Source organism: Pipistrellus kuhlii, unplaced genomic scaffold, assembly GCF_014108245.1.
Source record: "Pipistrellus kuhlii isolate mPipKuh1 unplaced genomic scaffold, mPipKuh1.p scaffold_m20_p_13, whole genome shotgun sequence".
In the NCBI taxonomy this organism is placed as follows: Eukaryota; Metazoa; Chordata; class Mammalia; order Chiroptera; family Vespertilionidae; genus Pipistrellus; species Pipistrellus kuhlii.
In genome coordinates, this window is record NW_023425438.1 from 9193101 (window position 1) to 9210636 (window position 17536).

General features: G+C 42.6%; 1 protein-coding gene across 20 annotated transcripts in view; it reads right to left on the bottom strand.

Annotated features, from left to right (window-relative positions):
* The window catches only part of LTBP1 (latent transforming growth factor beta binding protein 1), a 298629-nt gene that overhangs the window by 48909 nt on the left and 232184 nt on the right, over positions 1–17536 (bottom strand). For all 20 annotated transcript variants that reach the window (XM_036434787.2, XM_036434781.2, XM_036434780.2 and 17 more), the window contains one exon: positions 12145–12270. In XM_036434787.2, coding sequence (XP_036290680.1) covers positions 12145–12270 — 126 coding nt within the window. The remainder of the gene's footprint in view (positions 1–12144; positions 12271–17536) is intronic.

The window sequence follows — 17536 nt, forward strand, 5'->3', positions numbered from 1 at the left end:
GAGGGTGAATGAAACTAGCCAAACAGTGAGCCCAACAAGTGTGCTGGCGTTTGTTCACGACAGAGATGGGAATCAGAGAGCACACTCCTTGGTGTATCGCTTATTGACTTGCAGTTTAAATCAAGTACCCCTATGGGGTCTTGAAAAAAGGCCTCGTCTTCAAGTATCATCCTACTAGAATGGAAATATCCGAGGTATGGTTGTGCTGAAGATGACATTTTCCTAGGAGACCTACAGAAGGAAGAAAGGCCCATTGGGCAAGAAGGGTGTAGAAGCCGCAGGGGGTCCCAGGACCAAGTGAGCACTGGCGTTCTCTGGATCTCTTCACGAAAAGGAAAGGATCCATCACTTTAGCCCAGGGCCCTCTAGACCAACCGGAACTGGTTACCCATTTAGTGCCAGAACCTTAGGGAAATAAGAGCCAAAGAAAAGGGTCTTATGTTGGAAGGGAGCAGGATTCTTGCTTCAGGAAAAAATGCCACCCTCGTGCTCCTTACTGCAAGGAACGGAAGCAGACGGGAGACAGACGGTCCCAGCTAAGAAGCGGGACTGAACAATGTTAGACCAGCTGAATGGCTGCCCAGAGGAATTCTTAAATGGCATGGCTGCGGGCCCGAGGGAGATTAAGGCCTCTCTCCCAGCAGAGGAGGAGAAGCCAGGATTAAATGGGAGATGAGCGCGAGGCCTAAAGGAGAAAATACAATTTAGCCAATAGGAAATGAAAAACTGGATTTGGAGATGGTCCAGACAATACAATAGGATATGGAAAGAGCCTTTAAAAAACAGTCCACTGAGGTCTGGCAACACCGGGCAGGCTGAAGACTATGACCCTAATGTGTTATGGAAAATAACACCATTCTGGGGAATGGGACGAGCCAGGAGGCAGAAAATGCCGATGTCTCTGTGCAGAGTGTTACTGCCATGCGCCTGACAGAGAAGGTAGGGAACCCTGGGGACCTCAATGGTCACATATTTTGAAAGCCTGCAACCTAAGATAAGCAATAGAGAGGATAGAGGTAAGAAAGTTATTTCAAGTCCAACTTTCTAGCACATAAATTCTAGAACAGTGTTTTTCAACCTTTTTTGGGCAAAGGCACACTTGTTTCATGAAAAAAATCACGAGGCACACCACCATTAGAAAATGTTAAAAAATTTAACTCTGTGCCTATATTGACTATATATAAAGTAATTCTCTTGAATAGGAATCAAATAAACACAAAGAAAGTATTTTATAATTACTTTATTATGAAATATTAAGTAAACAAAATAGTGAAAAATTATAAAATTCTTGTCTTGTCTGCACCTACGGCACACCAGGCAACATCTCGTGCCGTGGAACAGTGGTTGAAAAACGCTGTTCTAGAAATCAAGGCTGCCCAATGAGTAATCTTTTTTTTCTTCTTCTAAATTCAGCCTTGAAACTCACTAGTTTTAAAAGATTTACTTAAATTACCCTGTACCAACCACAAGGAACAGCCTCCCATTTGGTTTCTGGAAACAGCTAGAGGTTCTAGAGAAACGAAACCAAAACTTTGCTTTGATTTTCATTAACATCGCGTGGACAAATGTATAGTCGCCATTCATAAAATCCTAATGAGAACCACCCTAAGATCACAAGCATCATCCTAGTCATCGTATGTGAAAATGTGAGCCATCCTCGGTGACCTCCTTGTACCCCATCATCAGACTCCTCTAATTGCATCTCTTGGTTCTATCTCCAATCTCTCCCCTCCCCACCGTCCTTATTCACAGCCTCACCATCTCTCACCGGAATTCCTACAGTGGCCTTTCATCTGGGTATGGTGCTTCCAGCCACTCATTGCCACTCCAATGCCATTCTCCATAATGAGAGAATGACTTAAACTTAGAAACAGTCCAACCAAATAATTTCGCCTTAGACTTCAACAGGTTTTCTCCATGGATAATAGTGTAAAACCCTTGCCACATGCTTTATGGAGCTCATCCACACGTAGCTTCTCAAGGTCCTTGCTTTTCCAGGGGGACCCTCTGTCCCTGGGTTTCAAGGGGCAATGTGCTCCTGGGTTTCCCCTAAATCCTTAATCTCTTTTATTTGACCGCTAGATTTTGAAGTTTCATGATGTCCACTCCTAGGCCCTCTTTTATTCTCCTTATATGATGTCTCTTAGTGGCCTCATTCATTCTAATAACTCCCACGGCCGCCTAGAGCAGCTGACCACTCCCAGTTGTATCTCCAACCTAAACTTCTCTCGTCCAAGCACTAAATCTAACTTGATCCAATTGCCTACCTAACATACCCACATGAATATTTCATAGACAACTGTACTGAAATATGTTCAAATCATACTCTTGATCTTTGAAAAAGTTTACTTATATAAGAGAAATGCTAATTATTAATAATAGCATACACATATTTTAAGTTTAAAAACCATAGTCATTCTCAACATTTGTAACTGCAATTGAAACCAAAGCAACCAACAAAATCAAAATCCCCAAGACAAATAAATTTAAATTCTTTTTAATCTAGCCAAGGATTTTTTTTTTTTCATACAAAGCTATATTTGTTTAGTTTCAAAAGCTCTGGACACACAGCCCAAAAGTACTATCTTCTGAACATTAAACTAAAAGATTCTGTTGAATAAAAAGTAAACGCACTTTGGACCAAATCCCTCCCTCAACACAAATGGTAAATTTCCAGTAATAAATGTTTTCTACCTGAAGATTGACTTTTCTACTGTATACAGATACATACTTGATAGATTTTCACTTTTTATTATGTGAAAGTAGATCTGGGGCCAATGTGTTTCAGGTCCCAAACTTAATTTTTGGTGCATTTTATTTCCCTTTCATACTCTGTTCTCTCTTTCTTCTTCCCATTGCTAAGAGGTATCTATATTAAACTAAAATTTTAAGGGACTCTGAGTAGCAATCCTGACCATTACTCCCTATCGATTCATTGTAAGACATGCAAACACTCTGAATGCAGAATAAAATCAAGCTATTTTCTGTTTTTTGGTTGATTTTTTAAAAATAAAAATAGCAATACAGGTGAAAATAAGAGACCCTATGCCAACTTCATACATCTTTCCTTAAAATTTAACTAAATTTCTGTATAACCCACTGCAAGCCAAGGTTATTATTTTGATTACTCTGTCCCACACATGCTATTTTTTTTGTTTTATAAAATGTGATGGATATTAAGAAATAAAATTTTAAGTAATTTTCTTGAAATCATAACAGCACTGCCATGTATGCAAAATGGACTGAAATCTAATGTTCTAGGATGTGCGTAGGGTTTAGGAACTGTGACTATTTAAACAGATAATGGAGAAGGGAAGATGCTGAATGTTTGAAGGGGAGGTCATATTTGGTGTTAAGCATTAAGGATGAGATGCAAGGTCTGGATTGATGCAACTCCCAGGTCCTCGCTGGCCCCCTCCCTGTGGTCACCTGAACCACCAACAGTGGGTTCCCAATACCTTCCTCATCCACATGGCTTTCTTGTCTTTAAAAGGAAACACGGCTGGTAAATGCTCCTTTATGTGAGGACAAAATCTAAAATCGAGTTTTTAAATTTCGTAACTTTTTTGAACACTCCAAAAAGTCCTAAGAATTTTTCAAGTATTTAAATCAAGTCTTCAGCTCTTATTTCCAATAGGCCAGTGGTCGGCAAACTCATTAGTCCACAGAGGCAAATATCAACAATACAACGACTGAAATTTCTTTTGAGAGCCGAAAACCGACTTCTGCGTATGGGCCACGAAGTTTCAATTGCACTCACTGTATGTGCACACCCGCACGTGGTCTTTTGTGGAAGAGCCACACTCAAGGGGCCAAAGAGCTGCATGTGGCTCAGGAGCCGCAGTTTGCCGACCACTGCAATAGGCTTTTGAAGACGAGGAAGGGGATAAGTGTGCAGACGAAGATCCCTTCTCATCCGAAATAAGGCCAAGGACGAAAGTCCTGAGGAACAAAATCATTTTAGATGCACTGCTTTTAGAAAATTCCAAGTGTTTTGGCTTTTACATTTTCAACTCTCTTAGCAAGCTCAGGCAGTGAAAGATCAAGAAAATGGGCAAGTTCTGGCTCTGTTTTGCTCAGGAAGGGAGCTCAGAAAGCTCAGGTCCTGGCACAGGGAAGGGCTTCTGTGTCCTTGACAGGTTAGCCCTGGGCTGGAAGGAGGCTTCCCACTGGGAGAACAGGAACAGGGGCAGAGCCTGCAGGGTGTGTGAGGAGGACGCTGCCTGGGGCAGATGTTTGTTCAGTTACAATAAAACCTTGATTTATAAGGTAAAATTGAAATCTGAATCTCTGGGACACCTAAAGGAAAAAATTCCAAATTAAGTTGAAAAGTAGTATACTTTTAACGAGGAGCAAGATACTTTTCACAAACGCCAAACACAGGAAGCCCTCTGTGCTTCTTTTGAGAAAAAGAGAATCCAAGTGGATCTCTGAATTTAAAAAGCCATTTTCTTCCTATTTCTTCCCGGTGGGGATTGACAGAATGCTACAGGAAAACGTATATGAAAGGATTTGAATTTGCTGCAGAAACGAAACATTTCTGAAAAATCGAAAGAAACGAGAAGAAAACTTTAAAAAAGAATTTCTACCCTTGAAAGTTAAAAATAAATAAATCTCAAAGTACTCTATCATCGACTATCACAAAAAGAAGACTCTTTGAATAAACTATCCAGTATAAATAAACTCTAGGCCATTCAGAGAAAGTTCTTTCGATATCCATGGAAAATATCCTGAACTTCAGTGCATATTTCTCCTACCATAATTACTGCTGGCAAAAAAAGCCAGTATGTGTGAAAGACACATGTGTGAATGTACACTGCAGACATTTTCTTAAATGCACTGCTACTTGTCTGATATTTATTTACACCCACTTGGGTCATCTTTGCATTAATGTAATAGCTTTATATTTTTGCACCCACGATTTGCTTAAAAACAAACACCTTTGTCTAACCTCGGAGCCGGGCGGCACGCTTTCTCCTTTCGCACAGTCTTTCTTACACTGGGACGCGCTGCCAATGAGGGCTGGGAGGAAGCCCTAGGCCCGGGCCAAACATATCAAACCCCAGATTCATCTTTTTGACACTCAGGCCCCAGAGGCAATATCAAATCAGCCAAAATATTCCCCCTTTTTTTCTCGCTATTCTATTTTTCTTTTTCCGTATTCAAATAGGAGTCCAAGAAAGATCAGTTTTGAAACCACAGGAAACAGGGTACCTGTAGAAATAACTCCAGTGCTTAAATGCAAACAAACAGAGGCCTCAGCCATCAGTTTATTGGCAACGGGTACATAAAACATTTTAAAACTTGAAATATTGAGGGGGTGGATGGGGACAGTAAGTCATAGGAAACTTTTGGGGGAAACGAAGGGTACGAATTAAAGCCAATTATGTATAAACGAGTTACTGAATTGTATTCGGATGGACTTTGGATACCGTTTGAGTTTAAAAGCGGCTAGTTTACTGCAGGTGGGAATGCAGATTGGTACAACCTCTATGGAAAAGTGTGCAGTTGCCTCAAAAATTAAATACAGAACTGCCTTTTGACCCAGTGATCCCACTTCTAGGAATCCCACTTGTATTCTAAGAAACCCAAAATACCGATCAGAAAGAACATATGCACCCCTATTTTATGGCAGCACAATTTACAATAGCTAAGATGTGGAAACAGCCTGAGCAAGAATTCTGTTATTATTATTATTATTATTGCTATAGCTTTTAATAAAGTCATGAAATCAGATATATATGAAGTATCTGCAGTCTACTTACACTGGGAATCCAAGAAAACCGCATAATCTATCAGTCAGATGCTAAGCAGGGAACTAATTTGGGAATCAATATGTTCAGCATTATATATAAAACCAGGACTTAAAACCTTCCATGACCTATCAAGTATTCAGGTTGTGGATGACATCAAAAGACTCACCCTAACACAGCAGTCAGCAAATTGCGGCTCGAGAGCCACATGTGACTCTTTGGCCCCTTGAGTTTTTAGCAAAGGCCAGCTTAGGAGTACCATAATTAAGTTAATAACAATGTATCTACCTATATAGTTTAAGTTTAAAAAAATTTGGCTCTCAAAAGAAATTCCAATCGTTGGTCCTGCTTATATTTGGCTCTGTTGACTAATGAGTTTGCTGACCACTGTCCTAACAGATGTTGGAAGCCATGTTCCTAGAACTGAGCTGGGTGGCAGAGGGAAGTGAGAGGGTGGCTTGCCTAGTCGCAGACTTCTCTTTCTGGAAGTCCCATGTCTGTGTTTTGGCTGCAAAAAAGTGTTTACTTCTCCTTCTATGAAGAGCTGATTTTTTCATAGCTCAAGGGTTCTAGGTCAGCAGTGATAAAAGGCTTAGGAAGAGCTCTTGAATTTCTTTGCCGCGATTATACTTTTTTTTTTAATATGCAAATGCTGCTATATGGAAGACAACCATGCAATGCATGGAAAATATGCGTTCCAGGTCCAAAGGCAGCTTATTCCAGCAAAATATCCTCAGCTCTCTCCCTAATGATTTAAACATCCATTGTCACTCACTCCTGCAGAAGAGCGCTCACGGGAGGAATGAGTCTGAAGAACAGTAGACTTTCTAGGGGGAAGTGGCTTCCCTTCCTTACCTGGACTGCGGTACGGCCCTTATTCTTGTTACACACGGGACAGAAAGAATCCGATTGTCAACCCACATTCCCTCTCTTTAGAAACGTGAGAAACACTCAGGCCGTATTCTCTTACTAGAGTTTTCAGTTTCCAACCCCCAAACTGCTAAAACACGTAAAAACCCCAGGGCCCAGCAGCCAGATGTAATACAGTATTGTGTCAGGTACTTCGATGTCCTACTTGGCTAAGTCGTCTTCAAGAATGTTTTCTCTCTGGTGATCGATCTAGAGTTCCATCTCCCTGCCCCAGAGCCGCCAACTGCCCTGGAGCACGGCCAGCAAGGGTTTTATAGCTTCTCCACTGTTTGTAGAAAATGTACCTACCTAAAAGTCTGAGAACAAAACCACGCTCGCTCCCAGTTGGTTTTCGTTTCTTTGATTTGGCAAAAGTTGCCTCGCCTTCGCTCTCTGGTTTCTGATGAACACAAAAGGGGCTTGAGAGTTGGAACCCAACTTCTTTGAGTCTTTCTGTTATCACTGTTCTCAGGAAGCACCCCAAAGCCAGCCATCCTGGCACCTGTAGAAGCGTGTGCCTTCCCTTTCAAGTGAATGCCTGACCAAGTGGTGTTAGCAGGTAGCTAGAAAGCTTCGGGGGTTCGAGTCTCCACAGCTGTTTAACCACAGGACCTGAACCTTGGCGCACTTAAGGGTTCCGAGTTGGGGCTGGGCATTGTGGGTAAGTCCCCTCTCAATCCTGTGGTGCTCTGTTTGTGAATCAACGTTCAAATGGCTTAAAACCAGGGCAAACTGCAGCTCGCGAGCCACATGCGGCTCTTTGGCCCCTTGAGTGTGGCTCTTCCACAAAATACCACGGCCTGGGCGAGTCTCTGTTGAAGAAGTGGCGTTAGAAGAAGCTTAAGTTTAAAAAGTGTGGCTCTCCAAAGAAATGTCAATCATTGTACTGTTGATATTTGGCTCTGTTGACCCATGAGTTTGCCCACCACTGGTTTAGAAAGTGGGAGCAGAAGCTTCTGATCACGAGGTCTGTCTGGGGTATTGATTTTGAAAAGTGGGAAATAACCACAGCAGGGGAGGATAACATAGGAATAGAAAACAGAATTAAAATGAAAGGTGATGACTTTTCTGGTGAAAAATAGGTAATTCCAGAAATGCCTGACTTTTAAAAACAGACTATTTTTAGGAGCAGTTTTAGGTTTGCCGTAAAATTTCACAGAGCGTTCCCATATTCCCCCAGACTCCCCAACCGCACCCCTCCCCCAGCCTTCCTCACTATCAGCACTGGGGGAGCAGAGCCGTACATCTGTTACCATGACAAACCGACAGAGACACATCACCATCACCCAGAGGCCATAGCTGACACCAGGGTTTGCTCTTGCTGTCCGGCTCTGCCTTTTCCATTCCCTGTTCGTCAACAGGATTCCTGTTGGCACCAGGAAAAGGCCCAGAACGGAGAACTGCAGGCCCGCCTGTCTGTTAAGGCTCCTGTCACTTAGCCAGCGGACAAATGGTTTGAAAGAGAAAGGCTTCCTTCGGCACTCAAGACACAAAATGTCAACTTTGCTCTTATAAACCCACCGGGCGCAGCGACTGGCACGCAGCGTACACCGAAGAAATATTTGCCAAAAGAACGAAGGACCGAGAATGCTCTCTAAAAGGCAGGGCTTGAGGGGGTGATGTTGGTGTTGGTTGGTAGGCCTAATGAGCCAACACTACCAGGTTCTGAAAGCCACTCTTACTCCCTCTGCGTGGTTAGGCTTCTTCGAGGTCCTTACTGGACCATGTGGCGAAGAAGAAGAAGAGGAAGAGGAAGAAGAAGAAGAAGAAGAAAGAGAGAGAGAGAGAGAGAGAGAGAGAGAGAGAGAGAGAGAGAGAGAGAGAGAGAGAGAGAGAGAGAGATAGCAAGAGGGCAAAAGAATTATGGCACTTTTACAAATGGGTGTGATGGGCTGGGATATAAAATGGTGGGGCCTAAGGAAATAGGTCAACGTTTCCTTTGCTTTTCTACACAAGATCACGGCTCTGGCAGAGGACACGAAGGAGTGGAGGAGCAAGGGAGCCACCCTTATGAGAAGAAGGGGAAGCACCCAGGGAGGAGGCAGCAATCAAAGGGTCCTGGTCCCCGTGCTTTTGTGACGTCCACGGGTGGGACTTGAGAAAAAAAATCTTGGCATTAATATCCATAGAGTAGAACTATGCTATGTTACTTAAATGCAAAACCACCATGTTCTCCAGGTCCCATTTACTTACTGATCCCCGACCCCCAGCCTGGAGTGTGGGCTCCATGGGGGCAAGAACTGTGTGTGTTTTACCGGCAGAACAGTACCAATGGGGGCACAGGACAGGCATGCTGTATATATTTCTGGAGTGAATGGATACATGTATGCAACAGCTGCTCGTTCACCACTGACTTCCCACTCCAGTCCAGCACCGTCGTTCTCTGTCGTAGGCAGGTGCTCCCAGAGCCACCAACAGCCGGGAGGGAGGCAGCCAGCCACGCTGTGTTTATTTCTATGGAACCTGCTCCTGGACACTTGAGATGGTTCATGCTGACAGAGGCAGTTTCCTCACTGGTCTCCGTAACTGTGGCCAGATGCCTCCACATCGCTGAGCCATGGGAAACGAGGGCAGGCCCTCCTTCCCCAGTGGGGGGGGGGGGGGGGATCCCCTCAGCCCTGCCTGGAGCAGGGCATGCCAGTCCTAGCATCCATGCGGCTTCAGCGGCTTTCCCAGAAGTTCAGAGGCTGGGGAAGCGGCATGAATACGAGTGCCAAACGCGTTCTCAATGGGAATTCAAGCACAATCTAGAGCACATGTGTCAAACACAAAGCCCTCGGGCCAAATCCGTCCCGCCAGGCCTTGCAATGTGGCCCGCACAGCGCTGTCATCACTGCACTCCACTGCGTTTCCATCACAATGACAGTTTATGACTGTTCAGTAAACCATTCGGCCCGCGATTTAGGCTGGATTTTAGATTTTGGCCCCTGCTCTGATTGAGTTCGACACCCCTAATATAGATCTTCACTGAACATCGTCAACATATTCCACAACTCGAAGCAAAACAACACACAACGAAACCAATTTTACTATTGGCTGACTGATATAATAAATAGGAGTTAAGCTCCTATGGTATCTCATCAAGGTCATAGCAAAATGACATCGAACAAAATGACGTCATTCAAGGACCAAAGCTGCACAGGTAATTCCTGATCACATGGGCTGGCTTCCTCCTAGGCCACGGCCAGAGGCAGAGTCAGGACACACTGCTATGGCCATGAGTTTCAGTCCAATAGAAGGAAATGTGGACCAGTTTAATATATTGGGTTAAGCCCAAATTAAATGAAAGCCTTGAAGAGCTTATTCTAAAAAGAGAATAACACGCCTAATAATTAGGAGAGTTCTAGTAATACTGCCCTGTGGCAGCACAATATTGTGAATGATCCTATTTTACTACTTGTAAAATTTTCTAGGTTCCAGAGTTAAAAAAAAAAAAAAGAATGAGCAAAGTGTCAGAAAGAGCATACCAAGGTACAGTAATTTACAAAACACTAGACATTTTCTAAAAACTCATTTCTAAGTTTAAGTCTTTGCCAAGCAAATGCCTAATAAAAATTAGAACTAGCACTGCAGCCTGGCTGGTGTGGCTCAGTTGTTGAGCACTTGACTTATAAATCAGGAGGTCAGGGCATATGCCTGGGTTGAGGATTGATTCCCAGTGCAGAGTATGCAGAAGGCAGCTGATCAATGATTCTCTCTCATTAATGTTTCTATCTCTTTCTTCCTCTCTGAAACCAATAAAAATATATTTTAAAAAATTAGAGCACTTAAAGTGAATAAACACTCAGGAGTTGCAAAAATCAGTATTAAGGCCTAGCCGGTTTAGCTCAGTGGATAGAGCATCAACCTGTGGTTCAATTCCGGTCAAGGGCATGTACCCGGGTTGCGGGCACATCCCCAGTAGGGAGTGTGCAGGAGGTCATTGATGTTTCTGACTCTCTATTCTTCTCCCTTCCTCTCTGTAAAAATTCAATAAAATATATATATTTTTAAAAATCAGTATTAAAAAAAGATAGAGACTTAAAGGAAAACGACTAAGTCCAAGAGGAAAAATAAATGGGAATATATTTACATTGGTATATTCTTCTGGAACAACAGAATATATATAGTTTTTGGGGTTTTTTTTCATGGCACAACTATTGGCGGGTCAGACTTGCACTCTTTCCCGGTGAAGGGAGCCCTGTCCAGCGGGGACTGAGAGCTCGCTGAGGTGGCCAGCCTGCATCTTTCCGGAATGCAGGGACAGGTGCCCACCGCAATCCGGCTTCACCGGGGGCTCGGATGCCCCATCCCTGACGCGTTCCTGCGTGTTTCCGAAGTCTCAGAGTCTCGGTATAAACTTAACCTAAACCTCGAACCACAAAATCATGGCGTCCTCATAAATCTCTCCGGGCCACCTTTTTATGATGTTTTCACTCCCCTTCCCAACTTCTGAGCACTTCTAAAGCCCTCCAAATCTGCTTGCTCAGACCGCACCCTGCACTCTTTTTTTTTTTTTTTTTTTTTTTTTTTTTTTTTTACTGGAGGCCAAATCTGGCATCACTGTTTTGTCTGCTCAGCAGGAGAGCAATTTCAACAATCTCCTGCTTTTTATAAGATCAGTGTATTCCTCCCAGCAGGGTAATTAGTTTCAGATGAACCTGGTGGCTGTTCCTGCACCATTCGCTGTGGTGTGAGCAAGGAGCCAGAGACTTCCTGCTGAAGAATGTGGGTTCTCTCGTAGCCCCAGGACAGAGCCTCCCCGTTTTACTTCCTCACAGCATAGCTGGGTTTTCCTAACCAACCTTCTCAAAGAGGTAGATGGAAAGGATGATTATGGGAATCTTCTCGTTTTTTTCTTTTGAAAAGGTTCCGATGAATTACTCCTCCATTTATCAAACTACCATGTCATCGAGGACATAAATCTTATGACTATCACCAGGGCTGTATCCCTGCAAACACAGAGAGGTCGTAAACAGGAAGCCAACAGTGTTATCTTAACTGAATTAGCTTGCAGGGGATAATAAATACTGACAGGTAAAAAAAAAAAAAAAAAAAATAGTCTGGCCTGGAGCTAGGGCTCTTTGGAGGAATGACCCTGGAAAGCCTCTGCTGGCAGCGGTGCAGAGAAATCAAGCAAGACATTGTTTTTATAAACAGAAGGACGCAGATGATCTATATGGAGCATAATCCAAACAGGCTCCGTGTCAGGTTACACCCCGGGGTTGCCAGTTCTCCTCTAGGTCCCCCACGTGCACCTAAATCATCACCTCCTGTGCATGTTGACTCATTAATGCAGGACCAGCAGTAAAGCCATCCGTGAGTATTTTCCCCCACGTAACCCTAGGTAATCCCTTGTATCATAAATCCCAGCAGCCTGGAGGGAGGGTTCCTGGGAGGAGTCACCCTGATGCCTGGGACCATCTCTTCCTGTTTCATAGGAAGCAGCGTCCTTGGTGCTTTATCACGCCGTTCACAACAGAATGTCTCATGTTCGTCTTACCTTCACACGTCCGGCCATCCGCAGAGATTGTGAAGCCCTGTTCGCAGACGCAGTGAAAAGAGCCATCCGTGTTCAGACACTCTCCGAGGTGGCCACAGAGTCCGGGCTGCTCGCACTCATTAATGTCTGGGATTGAAAAGAGAGTTCCAAACACTTGAAAACTGCATGGTGTTTTGTTTTTCCCCCCCCTATAATACCATATGTACAGTAGAGAAATCTATTACCAAATGGTTGGACACTTCTTGTGTGGCACAATCACACCATTTGTACAAATACCAGACCCACAAGACAAAGTAGAAATGTCATGAAACTATTTAAGTTGAGGCCAAAGTTCCATCATTTCTGACCTACCCACCCCCCCCCAAAAAAAGCAATTTTGTAGGTTCAACCCAAAGGCAGCCTCATTTTAGACTTGAGGAACAGGCTCATAGAATCGACAGCTCCTCTGTGAAATATTCTTCATCGGTAAGAAAGCTGTGTGCTCCTCTGCCCACGCCCACTGCCATGCATACAACTCAGTGGTAGCCTTGTAACATCCAGGCATGCCAATCCCCAGGATGTGAACTTCTTATTGCATTTGGTTCTTAAATGGTGCTTCACAAATGTCTGCTGACAATATACATAAAATAGGCTCCCATCTTTATTTCCTTGAAGATGGACAAAAGAAGGATAATACATGAAAAAGAAGGTGGTTTAGACCAGGAAGTTCCTATTATTTGAACAGCTTGGTGGTGATGAAATGGGTGAATGAGGGTCCACTGCTTAGTGCAGTGCCTAACACACAAGTAAAGGTCAAAGAGTGGGAGCTGCAACAGTGACGACATGTGAGCAAATCATGCTGCAGTTAAACTTGTGTTGACCACCATATACTCTGCCGGTCCCCAATGAACAGTGCTACTGCTCCCTGTAGCCAGAGCCACGATGCTCTCTTGAACCGTGATAAAGCATGAAGAGTTTGGCGGAAGTATGATGCTCTTTCAAGCCAGTTCTAACCGCACAGGTTAAATTAACAACATAAGGAATCCTGGAGAATGGTTCATTTGTTCACAATGGTATTAACACAGAAAACTGCCTATTTGCACTGTGGTTGTTTTTTTTTTAATTTATCTTTATTGTTAAAAGAATTACAGATGTCCTCCCCCCACCTCCTTCCCCCCCCCCCCCCATTGACCCCCTCTACCCTGCACCCACCCCTCCCAGGCATTCACCACACTATTGTCTGTGTCCATGCATATAAGAAGTCCCCTGGTTAAGGTTAATCTCTCCCCATACCCCCTCACCCTTTCCCTACCCATGTCCTTCACTACATTGATTGCTCCTTAACGAGACTACATGTTTTAACTGAGTCCCTGGCTCCTCATACAGAACATTAACAGTGTATCATGAATGTGTGTCTATTATAACATCTTGGTCATGTTCACACTCTATCAACTGAACAGCAACTGGCTAGTTCACTTAATTAAGGGGCGGGGATCCTAAAAACTATCACAGGTCCTTGGCACCATCCAGGCAAGTAGTCCTCCTAAGGTGATTCTCTTGTTGTTCTAAACCGGCAGGGGTCCTCAAACTTTTTAAAGTGGGGGCCAGATCACGGTCCCTCAGAGAGCTGGAGGGCCGGACTATATGAACTACTAATTCCTACTGTAACACCTCGGCTGCGCTCACTGCCCAAAAAACCTGGCGGGCCGGATCAGACTCCTCTGCGGGCCGCATGTGGCCCGCGGGCCGTAGTTTGAAGATGCCTGTTAAATCTAAAGTGTCCTAGGCCGCCCTTTCTCTTCCTAGTGAGGTCCTCCTCACTTCCTCATAGGAGGAGTCTATTTTTAGTTCAATGAAAAACATTTCCTGAATGCTGCCTGTGAGAAGGTTTATGAGGATGGAACCCTTGACATTATGAAGCTCACCATATAACAGGGGAGGCAAGGACACACATGGATGACGGCAAAGCACGAGACCTTCCTAGTGACCTCTAGCACATGCTTAGCCACCAACCCTGCTGTTCCCTTTCTCAAAAAAGCCATCCCTCCCCCTATATCCAGGATCTAGTAATCCTGAACAATGGATCCTACCATCTGCCGTATAATTCAGACTAGTTGGCCTGTCCATTGCTAAATAAAAGTTAAAAAAAAATAAAAAATAAAAAATGCCGAAACCGGTTTGGCTCAGTGGATAGAGCTTTGGCCTGTGGACTGAAGGGTCCCAGGTTCCATTCTGGTCAAGGGCATGTACCTTCGTTGCAGGCAACATCCCCAGTGGGGGCTGTGCAAGAGGCAGCTGATCAATGTTTCTAACTCCTACTCTATCACTCTCTCTTCCTCTTTGCAAAAAAAATCAATATTTTTTTTTAAAGTAAAAAAAACCAAGCAGCAATTACTCATTTTTTTAATAATCCTCCCATGCTTGTTATTGTCACTGGTTTCAAGACGTTTGAAGGGAGAGGAATGACTCATTTTCTACTTAACTATTTCTCAATTTTGCACACTGGAAAACATTTTTTCCACTTCTATTATAAAAGTCTCTAACTACTGATAATATCTCAGGATTGGCAATCTGTTTTGATCTCTGATCTTCTCTTTAAACTTAAGCTCCATTCTTTCTTTCCAACCTGCTGCCTCGAGTCATCTCTACCTGCGCAAAAAGTCCCACTGGTCTAGAGGTCATGCCCAAGGTCATGCCCTCGCAGTTGAGACCACCTCCTTAGTTCATCCAGTTCCTCAAGGTGGCCTTTTAAAAGCTGCCTGCTTTGCAACTTCCTAGAGGGAATGATGTGCATCAAGTTCATGCTTCAAGAGCAGTCAATGATTAACAAATAATTGTATAAAAAGTTTGATGACAGGAACTGAAAATGGATTCCCAGACTTTTTTTTTTTTTTTTTTTTTTTTTTTTTTCCAGGAAACCACTAAGAAAGAACAACACGACTATCTGGAACTAGAGAAACATATGCGTTCAATTTGGGCTGTACGGACTGAGCCATTTCTAAGCTCTGCTGCTAGTAACTCAGCCGAAAGCCAGGCTATATTTATGCTTCTTTCCCAGGTCTGAGATTCCACAGAAATTCGCAATTTGGCGTGTGTAAGTCAAAACGTGAAACTGAAGTGTGTTCTGAATCTCAAAATGTATGCTGCCACATTCCTCAAGAGCCGATTAACATGGAGTTTCCATGCTGCCTGTATATCATCATTAATTTCGCTGAGGGAAGAGAATCTTAAATACACTTTCACTTGAAAAGTGACTTGTTGAGACAGAACTTCCTTCGCACTGTTAGCTAAGGTTTAACGTTTATGCCTAATACACACTGTTATTATATTTTCAGCATTAAAACAAATTGAAATCGACGCCCGCCTACAGAATGGTGACATGATCATAGGTTAGACAGAAATAGGCTACTAACTTCAAGCAGAGTGAAAGTCCAAAAAGTTGCCTCCAAAAACATAGCAAAAAAAAAAAGATAATTCAACACAAAGTGAGTGTACAAGCCTCTGGTCATAAACAGCCTCTGATAGGAGACAGTGGGTGACAGAGCAGATTCACAGATGATAATATTTAAAAGATATTAAAACCAGCTTCAGGAATACTTTTCATTCATTTGGATTTCAGTTTTTTTAAGCTGACATGTTAATTCATTCTGGAGTGCAGGAATCACCAAGGTGACGAAGAATGAAGTCAACTTAATGATAGTCAATAAAGCATCGTATGTTTGAAGCAGTCAGATGTTTGAGAGTTGATATCAAATGACAAATAAATTTGATAGTAGTGCAATTAATAAATGACTAAATTAGTTCCTCATGATTTAACTCCAGCTGTGTAATAATAAAATTTGCAATATCAAATCATGGTCCATTTATGCAAAGACTTGGTTTTGCTTCTATCTGGTATAAAAAAAAATTGTGATGAAAGATAACAGAAAATATTACTTTTCAACTGAAAAAAGAAAATCTGTATTTAAAACAGGTTTCAGATTGTTATTGTTTGTTTGTTTCCAGGCATTTCTTGGCATTTTTATGCAAATCAAGATTCATTTTGTTAAGATGTGAAAGTCCCAAAGTGGATAATTTCACACAGATTTGTTATTCAAATGTTCCTTCTCTACTGCATTAAATCCAAGTACATTTAAATTCTGCTTCGTAAATACTGGAAAACTTCAATTCATTTTATTAAATCATGATGGCAAATGTCTGATATTAAATGATGTAAATAGCAGTGTATTTAAGCCTTGGGATTAGTAAGGCAATAAACTGTAAAAGATCTTGAGACAAAGGCCCATATCTTTGGTATCTCAGTGACATACAGCTGGGTGTGTGATATGAATATAGGGTATAATGTTATCCCAGTACCACATCTTAAAGATTACACCATCTTCCCTTTCAAGAATACTATAATTGGCCCTGGCTCATGTGGCTCAGAGGTTAGAGTGTCAGCTTGTGCATGCAGAATGGTGGGTTTGAATCCCTGTCAAGGGCATGTGCCTCAGTTGCAAGTTTGATCCCTAGCCCTAGTGGGGACATGTACAGGAGGCAACCAATCAATGTGTCCCTCTTACGTCGATGTTTCTTTTTTTTTCTCTCTCTCTCTCTCCCTCTCCCCTTACTCTCTAAGGATCAATGGAAAACGTGTGGGGCAGCCAGGTAGAGCTGAAGATGTTGGGACACGGGATCTAAACAATCTAATTTTTCATCCCAGCATCAATCATGCCCCAATGCGTGACATGGAGAAAAACAACTGAATCTCACATCTTTCTTTCTGCTGTAAATGCAATAATAACTGGTATGGCAGCAGAGCCAAGAGTAATGAGAGGAGATATTGGTTTCAAAGCTCTACCACTTATTTGAGAGAAGCACACTAATTCAATTCTCTGAGCATCACTTATTTATGCACAAAACGAATGTAAGAAAACCTACCTCAGATTTTGTAAGAATTAAATGAGGTACTCAGCATATAGTAGATATTAAAGCTATTGTTGTAATTAGTGCTGTGTTCTTATTAGTCCACTGTACTGTTGTTTAGAACATTACATTTGATAGCACTTTGAAAAATAAGATAAAATCCTGTCCTTCATAATTTTGATCAAATTATATCTTGAGATATTTTTACTGATTTCAGAGGAAGGGAGAGGGAGAAAGAGATAGAAACATCAATGATGAGAGAAAATCATTGACTTGGCTGCCTTACTGAGGATCGAGTTCACAACTTGGGCATGAGCCCTGACAAGGAATCAAACCAGGGACCTCTTGGTTCATGGATCTATGCTCAACCACTGAGCCATACCAGCTGGACCTGATCAAATTATTAATGAGATTTTTTTTTTTTTTTTAGGAAGAGAAAATGCTGGATACTGGATAAAAACAGAGATAAGGAAAAAGATAAATATTAGCTATGTGACAAAGTGAAATA